This window comes from Pungitius pungitius, chromosome 18, assembly GCF_949316345.1.
Source record: "Pungitius pungitius chromosome 18, fPunPun2.1, whole genome shotgun sequence".
NCBI lineage: Eukaryota > Metazoa > Chordata > Actinopteri > Perciformes > Gasterosteidae > Pungitius > Pungitius pungitius.
The window spans coordinates 2,193,059-2,203,703 of NC_084917.1; the positions used below are offsets into that span (position 1 = coordinate 2,193,059).

The following is a 10,645-nucleotide window of genomic DNA, read 5'->3' on the forward strand; positions in this document are numbered from 1 at the left end:
CACACACACACACACACACACACACACACACATGCACCCGTACCATGACAAATAGCCTGTGACATGCCTCTGTGAACATGGCACGGAAGGGTCCCCCCCCCCCCACCCCCCAGGGCTGAAGAGGCAGTGGAGTCCTCCGAGTCTCTCCTCGCCGCGTCTGAACCTCACTGAGTCATTTGACCTCGGTGGAAAACCATCTTCACACCGGCGCCCCCCCCCCCCCCCCCCGGACGCGTCCAGGACGCATTTCTATCGCCGCGCGTTCAGCAGCAACAACAGGCCCTTCTCCTCCCAGCAGCCATTTTGTATCAATGGTCGTGGGCTGGTTCCGCTTCGCCTTGGTGCCGTTTGTTCTGACTCACTGGAGCACGCCGACCGGAATGGAGCCTTCGCTCATTTGATCAATTACAGCTGTGTTTACCGCGCCGGGGATGTGTCAAAAGAAAAAGAAAAAGTAGTTCTTTTGGTCATTTGGAGCAAATTAACGTCACCCGGCAGCCGTCAAATGAAGGACAGAAAGAGGCAGAAAGGGGCAGAAAGGGGCAGAAAGGGGCAGAAAGGGGCAGAAAGGGGCAGAAAGGGGCAGAAAGGGCGAAGCAGTCTGCCGCGGATTTTAAAAAGCCGAGCTGTGCTCCTGCTTTTTATGGCCAGAAGGAAACCGTCGACGGCGCTCAGCCTGCCGAGTGGAAAATGTGACGGATGCCGTTTGAGTTACTCTCAAGAGGTCGCCGGGGGGTGGGGGGGGTGGTGTGTGTGTTGGGGGGGGGGGGGGGGGGGTTCGGGAGAGAAACGGGAGTAGCGAGTGGGGAGAAGAATCCACATTAACGCAGTAAACTTACACCATCCGTGTTTGTTCAGATGGTTTTCCTCGTGGCGGAGGGAGGTGGGGGTGATGGGGGGGGGATCAAATGGACACATCAGTTCTTCAAACGGCCCATGAAGGGCTCGCTCTCTCCGGACGGCAGGATAACGCCGCTCTGCGGCTCCGGTGGGCCTCTGGGCGAACGGGGCGGCGGAAGACTTCACGCTCCCTTTGACGTTCAGACCCCCCCTCCCCTCCCCTCCCCCTCCCCCCCAATCGATGCCAGACGCCGCCGTCCCAGAGCGCTTCACAAACGGAACACTGTGCACTTTTAGCATTAAAGAGGAATCCATTGGCAGAATATTGTATTAATAAGAATGTTGTCTTTGGTCTGTACTCACCTTTTAGAACACGATGAATCGCTGTTTTCTCGCTGCAACGAATCACGCTCAATTCAACAGATTTACTGCTTTGGTGCAACTTGTGACTCGTCAGCGTTCGGGATGTAAAGGGCCAGTCCCCCCCCCCCCCCCCTCCTTTATACACGACCACGTCTGTGTGATCATTTCTACCAAAAGCACAGACAAAAGAAGTAAGTCCCTCAGATGGGACGCTGTGTTGCTTGGTGACACCCTGAAAGCTCTCAGAGTCTCGTGGAAGTCGTCTAAATGGAGATTCTTTGGAGGGGGGGGGGGGTGGGGGGGGGGCTGACCCGGCGTATTGATCGGACTCAGAGCAGCATTTACTGTCCGAAACCTTTAGGAAAAAAAGAGGAATGCGTTAATCCTGACGTGGAGATACTTGTGGTGATTATTCCGGCTGCAGGTCACATCCTCGTGATGAGACTAAAAGAAAGGACGCAGAACACGTTTAGTCATTTTAATATATTTGTATATATTCATATATTACACATTTAATACAAGCACAATGAAAAAATCATAAAGTAAAGACAAAAGTGGCTGAGATATTGGTAAAAATGTACAATTTATGAGAATCATTTACATAATTTTGCACTATTTAAACTCTCTTCAATACAACATACAAAGAAATAAAAGATGTGAAAGTGACAAAAACAACAAGGACCCCTGGAAGCTGATTTTTAAAGTTGTAGAGACAGCAAGAACCAGCTTGCTTATCCTCAACACGATTACCTTTCCTCTCAACGCGTTCGTCCCATCTGACGTAATTAAGAGAAAACACAGAGAGACGTGCTGATTTCCAACTGTACAAATGTCTGAAGATACAATTGAAGGATTTAATGTAAACGCATTCATTTGAAATAGCTTTAACATTTGGCTGATTTAAGTCCAGAGCGAGATGCAACAATTTGGGTTGAGCAAACGCAGCTAGTGTGGATAATTCCATCATCCATTTGAGATTAACGTCTGCCTCGAGATTATTATCAAAGTCTCAACCTTGAATCGCACATTACAACATTACAGAGTGGAGACGACCCTCCGGGCCAGAAATGACGAATGAAATCAAATGAATGATCAAGTGAGACGAATGAGGTAAAAGACACGAGTTTCACCCTCAAAACCAGTCGGTTAAAAATGACAACGACGAACAGTAAAAAACAAAAACAAAAAAAAAACAGCCGGATGTGAAAAGTCACATTTCTTAAAAGTGTAATCTGAGAGGTCGGCTGGCGCCGCGCCGCACCGTGTGTGAAACATCACAGCTTCCGTCATCACGCCGCCGCCGCCAACGCCAACCAATCAGGGATGGCTTCGCGCCCGAGGTCAGCGGGAACCCAACCCGGAACGCCGCGCCGCTCCGCCATCGTCAGCGGAGGGAGTCCGACGGGCCCGTGAAATCCGTTCTCTACGCCGACGGGGGGGGCCTTTTCCCAGCATGCACCTGGGGCGAGAGGCAGGGCTGGCGTTCACAGCGTTTCACCGCGGTCAACGGACCTGCGGATTGCACGGCTGTGGCGAGGGATTTGCTCACTGTGCTACTCGATCGGGTCGACCCGCCCCCCCCCCCCCCCACACTCCCCCCCAATAGAAAGAAGACGAGATATAAAAAGGGTTCCGCAGGAAGCGTCTTGGAAGACAATCGGGTCGTAAAAAGGAGAGATTTTCCCTTCAATATCCTGATGAAATAAACGGGCACTTTGTTGGTGCTTTTCTTAATAAAAAATGTGCTGTAGTTTACAAAAAAAAAAAGAAAAAAGAATTAGATTCAGGCACATTGCTCACAAAAGTGTGATTTAAAAAAAAGGCTGCGATTTAAAATTGGGCTGAAATCCCTCGATGCTGTTTTTCCTTCTTTTTTAATTTTTTTTTTAAAGCCTCTAAACATTTGACACAACATTTTACAGTCAAAACAGCAGAGATTTCTTTCATAAAAGTACACAGATTTGAAGGCTTGATCACTGAGAGTGAGTTTAAAAAAAAACGCTCCTTCAGCCCACTGAGGCTGGAGCTTCAGCACTGAGGTCAGACTCCTGTTTGCATCGGTTTCAAAGCACTTAGATGTCGTTTTAAGAGGCAGAGCTTGTGCCATGAGTGTGAGAGGACTGCTCGGGACAGATTCTACCTTCTACCGCCGCCGCTTCATTGCACGTGATGATAAGAAGACGCCTTGTGAGGAGGAGGCGACTCGAGCGTCGATGTGTGCGGATCGGAGGAAGGAACCTTTTCTTCTCTTCCACGCGGACATGGTTCTGTTTCATAGTCCTTAAAGGCTCTTAAAAGGTGATTATAAGAGCAAGAAGAGCATCTAAAAGAGTGTTAGTGCATGTTGTTGTTGTTGTTTTTAGGATTTCAAATACAATATAAATTGATGTCTAATCCATCAATTGTTTCTGACGATACAGAAGCGAATCGATCAGAAAGCATTATTAGATTTCATATCTACACATTTCCTGAAAGCTCATCTTCTTCTTTCTTTCTTCTTCAGTGTTCAATACTCAGTGCTGTTTTATCGTAGTGAGATCCTCGAGACGACGCCTTCCTTCTTCTTCTTCTTCTTCTTCTGCGCGTCGGCTCAGCAGTCCGCCATGTAGCGACCTGCAGAAGAAGAGAAGGAGAAGACGAGCAGCTTTGAGCCGCCTGACGCATCCAACGCAGCGCAGTGGGGGGGGAGAGGAGGAGGAGGGGGGGGGGGGGGGGGTCTACCTACCGGTGGCGAACCTCTTCTTGTTGAGGGAGAGTCTGTACCCGGGCCCCTGCAGCTCCATGTCCACCCCCGACAGGGTGCTGCCCTCGCTCATGAACTGCACCGCCAGCGGGGTGGGGGTCGACGGGCCGTCCGACAGCTCAAACTTGGCCCTCAGGGACCCGGCTCCTGGTGCCCCCCCCAAAAAAAAAGAAAAAAGGAAAGTCACTCCTTATTTTTGAGAACGATTTCAAACAAACCAAGAAGAGAAGAAGAAGAAGATTTACCTTCGTTTTCAGATTTCTCAGAGATGTCGCTCAGCTTCCACAGACTCTTGTTCTGCTCCGGATTCCTGGAGACAACAGAAATCAAATGAGGGGGGTTCGGGGGGGGGTTGGGGGGCAGAGTCACGTGCAACGAGCGCCGCGTCCTTACCAGATGGAGGGGGGCAGAGACTGCATGTTGGTGACCCCCCCGTCGACGGGCACCAGGATCTGAACGTTGGACAGCGGGCCGGGGGGGGCCATGGACTCCGGGTTGTAGCGGTAGTCCACGCGCAGGTCCGACGCGCTCGCCGTGCACTTCCAGTACACGGCCAGGTTGAGCGGAGTGGAATGGATCCCGTCGGACTGCACCTGAGCGTGTTGGAGCGGAGCCGCGTTGAGTCTAGGCGGCTAGCGCCGTCGCTAACGACGCTAAAGGCGCTAACGACGCTAAAGACGCTAATGTGCGGGGAGGCGTCACCGGGTTTTAGCGGGTGAAGCTTTTACAATGTTATTTAATCTGCGCCATGACGATAAAGATAAAACGTAATCACGTAAATTAGCCGGTTTCAGGCTTCAGAAAACAGCCCTTTGTTTTCCAGACGATGTCATCCATCTCGCGTGTGAGGCCGGAAGGATTCAAACCACAATATAACAGGGTTTTAGAGTAACAGACTCAATTGCGAAGCCAGCCGGTGACCGCGAACAAATTAAATTCCAACGATGGCGAGGACGCGGCGTGGCAGGCACACACACAACATCCCATCAACGTAGGAAACATGGTCATTAAAATAGCTCACACACATCCTCTTTTTCGATTGGGCTTCCGTTCCTTTCATCTCGGGGGAAACACCACTGTTTTGGTTTGATCTGGATGAAAGTCTGAGTCTGACCTGGTATTTTAGGATGTCCACGTTGTAGTAGGAAGCGGTGGGATTCTGTTCTGAAGATTTCCTGAGGTAGGACGTCAGCGCTTGCATGTTGAACCAGAAGTCCTTGGAGTTTGAGTCACTTTGGGAAGGATCACTGGATAGGACACACAGAGCAATAACCAGAGGCTCAATTATGCGTCGCTCTTCCTCGGGAAGAACGACCCTGACCGGATCAGACCGACCACGAGCTCCTGGGAGAACATTAAGAAGACGTCATTTTAAAAACAATGAGCACGCGGAGAGCCGCTCTGCTTGTGAGGTACAAGCTCCTCCAAACACCTTTGGACTGAGACTGAGGAGGTGAGAGGAGACGCACTGTGCTCTAAGTGAAACAGATGTTGTGTGAGCCGGGCTGGTGAGAACCTGGCTGTCAACGTCTGGGGGGGGGGGAGGAGGGGGGGGGGGGGGGGAATTCTCGCCTGACAGCTTAATGACGGGTTTATGTCACATTACCAATTGAATTTCCTCCCACTGACGCAGACAACATTTTCTCCAGTCCCTCCTCCCCCGAGTCCTCAACCCCCCCCCCCCCCCCCCCACTCAGCCAGCTCGTCGTCTCCTGTGCACCTCAGAACCGACCCGCTCACCTGTACAGCAGCTGCTGGTTGGGTAAGATCTGCTCCAGCCTGCCGGTGTTCTTCAGCTTGAAGGCGAGCACGGCCGGGGAGGGGTTGGTGGTGAACACCTTGATGATGCCCATGGGGAAGGACAAGGTCATGTCCCCTGTGATCTTCACAATGCACCTGTGGAACGTGATAAGAACCCGTTACAAAGGAAGGGAGAGAATCATGAGAATCATCGTGTTTGAGAAGCTAGACCCGAGACTAACAATTAATAAAACGTATCATATGTTAACCTTTCTATTTATCTCAACTTTTTAACTCCTATAACTAATGAAAGAGCCACATTGGACACATACGGTTTGATTATTGATTTTGCGGCCCTTTCATCCACTTTTCATATACAAAGATCTAACTGAGGCTCATTTTAGGCTTTAGGTTGCAGGTGTTACACATCTCCATTCGCGCTTCTCCCAACGCACATCTGTATGCTTTTATGGTCTAATATAAATCAAGCTTCTTCGTTCAGTGGTGCTTGGCCCGGGCCGCGGTGGTAACGGGCCCACAGCGGGTCTCAACCTGTGTCTCCGCTGCATTGCTTATGAAATGTTCCATTTCCTAATCCCTGCGAAAATAAGCCTTCTGCACAGCAGCAATTTAACAGCAGTTAACCAATAAAGGGCTGAATGTTTTCTCTGCCCCAGACTATAATCTGCCCCGCGTAGGTTATCCACTCTGAAAGAATGGTGTCAGACTGATGCAAAAACATTCCACGCATGCAGAGCGAGAGGGAGGGAGACACACACACACACACACACACACCACACACACCAAAAAAAAGACTGCGATGCTCATAACGTCATACGTGCTGCGGTTTAAGATCAAATATGGACAAAAATGTGCGCGTGCGTGCGGGTCCACGTCGGGCCCTTTGAGCAGCAGCAGGTCATGTGAGACTCACTTGGTGGGATCAGCTCCTTTGAAGTAAGCATTAACCGATTCCGTGAAGGCCACGGCGATGGGCAACGCGTCCAGGGAGGCCAGGGTCACCGGGCTGGGACCGCGGGACGTCCCTGAGAACGAGAGAGGCGCAAAGTTGGGAGGTCTGTTGACTCAGCTGCGGGTCAGACTTTTTACAACAGGCGGGGGGGGGTCCGAAGCTCACAATCAGAATGAGGAAGGCTCCATCATGCAAAGACGCATTGTGTCATTTAAGGTATTTGTAACTGAAGTCGGCCATTCACACTTTGCAAATCAGTGCATTGTTATTTTTGAGAAGATCAGCTGCTTCAGTTCAGAGGAAGTACTGCAGGCAGGCAGCATGTTAAAATTAAAGGCAACAAAAGGCGTACCATTCAAGGCGTCATTATTTGAACCGTCAAATCTTTATGTGAACGTGGAGAGCAAACAACACAAGAGAAATGCAATCACTGCAAAGCCAGTTATGTTAGTCTGAGTTAAATTCAGGGGACGGTCCTCTTTGCACAGTACCTGCTGGTGTTTCACACCGCTTCTCAAAGGTAGGCAGCTTCCCAATGAACACATCTTCCTCTTTACGGCCAATTAAAAAAGGCCCGGAGAACAGGGGAGGAGATAAAAACAGACCCAGAGAGCACAAACGTGAGGGCGAGGCGATGCTGAGCAAAGTCCTAAATGTGGCAGGTGAGCCTGAGCCGACGAGGCCGATACGACAGAGACGGACGAGGAGCTAACAGGCTCTAATGAGGACGAATGTGAGGAGGAGACCGGGGAGAGGAGGGAAGGCAGACTCACTGTGGCTGAGCAGAAAGAGGGGGAGAGGGAGAGCTGCTGTGGCTCTGGGGAGGAGAGGAGGAGAGCAAAGGTGAGCAGAGGAGTCACAGGAAGGAAGGATAGAAGGAAGGAGTGAGAGAGGAGGGAACAGGGACAAAGAGGTACGTGGCAAGTTGGCGAAGAGGAGACGGCGCGGTGAGCCTCGGGGGGGGGGGGGGGGGGCGGCTTACCGACGGTGGGGGTGTTGGCGGCGCCGAGCGAGGCGTTGGAGGACAAGGAGGAGGAGCTCTCGGCCCGGGCGAGGGGTGCAGCGGGGGGGGGGGCTGGCGTTGTTGGAGGGCTTGGGCGGGCTGAACGGCCGCACCTGAGCACAGCGGGTCACACGGGTTAACCCAACATGGCCGCCGCGGGCCGCACGTGTTCCCGAGGGAGATTTGCTGCCATCACTCACAATCTCTGTGATGCCGCTGAGTTTCCCCGAAGGGAGTTTGGGCCTGGAGGAGGGTCGAGGGGGGGGCACCAGGGCGCCGGCTGTCAGAGGGGTCGTCGGTCGGTTTGGTGCCGGCACTGCGTGAGGAGAAACACGTCGGTGAACATCAGGGATTAACGAACCGAGTGAAGCGTCGAAGGCCTCGAGCCCAAAAACCACGAATCGGTAACAACACAAAACATTCCCAAAGAATTCCATGAAAAGAAACTCAAAGACAAACGTGTTGCAGAGCAGGCAGTGAGTTAGAGAAGCATTTGCATCTGAAAAATAAGATAAAACAAAACCAAAAAAAAACAACAGAATTGTCAACTTTCAAAAGAAATAAACAAAACGTACAGTTAAAAAAAAAGACAAAACTCCAAACCTCAGGCACAAGACACGTCTGTAGCAGCGGTAAAAATGTTACCATTGAATGCTTTGCTCGATGGAGCTGCTGCCATCGCCCTATCTGACACCCCACAGAAGACCTCGGAGAAGCAGGGGTCGCCGCCCCCCCCGCAGGGGTCCTCGGCGGACAGGAAGCGGCACGACCTGCCGGGGCCGGCGGGGGGCCCCGAGCGGCGCGCCGGAGCCGAGGGGTCACCGAAGGCGATCCACTGGCCCTGGGACCAGGGCGGGGGGCCGCCGCCGCTCCTCGGGGGGCTCCCGGCGTGCGCGGTGATGGGGGCGCTGCGGGCCCTCGCCGGCGGGGGCGCCCGGAAGGGGTCGTCGGGACAGTCCCGGGGCGAGGACGTGGACGAGGACAAAGAGGAGACGTCTTGGGACTGTTGGCTCGCCGCCCCCAGAGGAGGAGGGCGTTCCCGTTGTGTCACCGCCTCGGCTTGACGGGGAGGGGGGGGGGACGGGGACGGGGACGGGGGGACGGGGGGGGCGCGATGTGATCGACAAGAGGCGATAAACATGACAAATGCAGATGGTGAGAGTAGAAGGCAAACTGCAGCAGTCATGAAACATGATCCCGGGTCACGTGATGTGAGGTTTGCATCATCTAATCGGCCTTTTTGGATGTATAATAATTTACATTATCGTTGCACAATCAGCACACAAATATATAAACATTATTATTAAACACTTCCTGGTGGTTTAAAGTAGAAGCCGGACTGAAGGTCACAAACAGAAATCCTATGAGAAGCAGTTCCCACACACACGTTTTACCTGATGCCTCAGGCAGAAAGACGTCGGGCTCATTGGGCAGAAAAGGCGCAGGTGGAGGGATTGAAAGGAAGATAGAGCCAAGGTCTAACGAGAAAAGGTTCACGTGCACAAATAAAAAGAATAAAACAAGTGACCATGGAATAAAACCACGTAGCAGAGTAAAAGCAAAACGATGTCAAACAGATGAAAATGTGAAAAAAAAACCCAAATCAACACATAACACACATTTGACAAAATAAGAATGGGAAAAAAAATAAATTCACACGTGTTTTCAACCCCAGCTTCATTTCAGGGAGAGAACGGCTCGAGGTGTCACGTGTGCACCGGGAGCCGGTAACACAACCGGAAACCAAGGACGCACAATCCCTTCATGAAATCCAACGTGCACAGCGCTACAAGTGCTGCCCGGTCCAGGTAGAGTCGGTGGAGGGGAGCTTTTAGTCCGCTCTGTACACACACAGAGAGAGTTAATTCCAATCGCCGTATCTTAATCAGGGCTCTGGCTGATGCTCTTTTGACATTTAAGCCGGGACCTTTGACAGTAACGAGACAATGTTTGACAACATGCGTGCCAGCGGGCTTTAGGGCTCGCCCTCTGACCTCAACGAGGTGCCAATTAACTGTGGATTACGCTTAGCCTAGGCAACGGGTCAGCGCTAGTGTCACTCTTTTTAAACACTGGTGTCATGCACGGAAAAGCCATGAGATTCGCTCTGAAGGTTCAGTAAAACAAACGCGGCGAGAAGCGGAAGGAGTGCAACGCGGAGCAGACCAAGCCGCCCTCCCGCTTGAACATTGGGTTTAACATCGGGGGCCAGCTCCTCCGCCCCGGTACTCGCTCCCCCCCCCTCCCCGACTGAGAAGCTCGGAGAAAGAAAGAGAGGGAGGAATGGGACTACATGATGTAGAGGAGAGAAGGAGAGCTCAAGCAACAGAATGGAGGGGACTCAAAAGCGGGTCACTTGTAGCGCGTAAAGGATTCTTGCTCATAATATCAAACGCGGGTCATGTGACGTTTCCACCTCTGAGTGAAAAAGGACTCAGAGAAACCCGTCATTGGCGCAGTGGGGCTTACCTGCCGATGAGGACAGAGAGGAGGCGGAGCCTGGCGCGCGGGTCGGGCCGAACGGGTCCAGGGACAGAAGGTCGTTGTTGGTCAGTCTGCCGGAGCAGAGAGAGAGAGAGAGAGAGAGAGAGAGAGATTGAACGTAAGAGGGTCTCAGTCAACTGGGGAAAGAGTGAGTGTGTGTGTGTGTGTGTGGGGGGGGGGTAACGTACTCGTATGGTGTCGGGACTCTGGCCTTTCCCAGCTCGTCACCTGCAGAGAGAGAGAGAGAGAGAGAGAGAGAGAGAGAGAGAGAGAGAGAGAGAGAGAGAGAGAGGGGAAGCCAACGGAAGGTGAGACGACGCCAGCGGGGAAAGAGGATGAGCCCAAAGCACAGGGTTCCATCATGTTTAAAGGGTTCCATCATGTTTAAAGGGTTCCATCATGTTTGAAGGGTTCCATCATGTTTAAAGGGTTCCATCATGTTTAAAGGGTTCCATCATGTTTAAACCACATGTGTAAACCTATGAGGTTGTGAAGGGAA

General features: G+C 52.0%; 1 protein-coding gene across 1 annotated transcript in view; it reads right to left on the reverse strand.

The window, feature by feature from the left end:
* Positions 1–2,786: 2,786 nt before the first annotated feature.
* fcho2 (FCH and mu domain containing endocytic adaptor 2) overlaps positions 2,787–10,645 on the reverse strand; it is a 19,598-nt gene continuing 11,739 nt past the window's right edge. The window contains 14 exon segments of the mRNA XM_062559007.1: positions 2,787–3,816; positions 3,929–4,093; positions 4,192–4,256; positions 4,340–4,539; positions 5,061–5,193; positions 5,687–5,842; positions 6,621–6,732; positions 7,151–7,210; positions 7,642–7,738; positions 7,740–7,775; positions 7,863–7,978; positions 8,308–8,721; positions 10,132–10,217; positions 10,335–10,374. Of these exon segments, the coding sequence (XP_062414991.1) occupies positions 3,794–3,816; positions 3,929–4,093; positions 4,192–4,256; positions 4,340–4,539; positions 5,061–5,193; positions 5,687–5,842; positions 6,621–6,732; positions 7,151–7,210; positions 7,642–7,738; positions 7,740–7,775; positions 7,863–7,978; positions 8,308–8,721; positions 10,132–10,217; positions 10,335–10,374 (1,703 nt within the window). The 3' untranslated portion in view covers positions 2,787–3,793.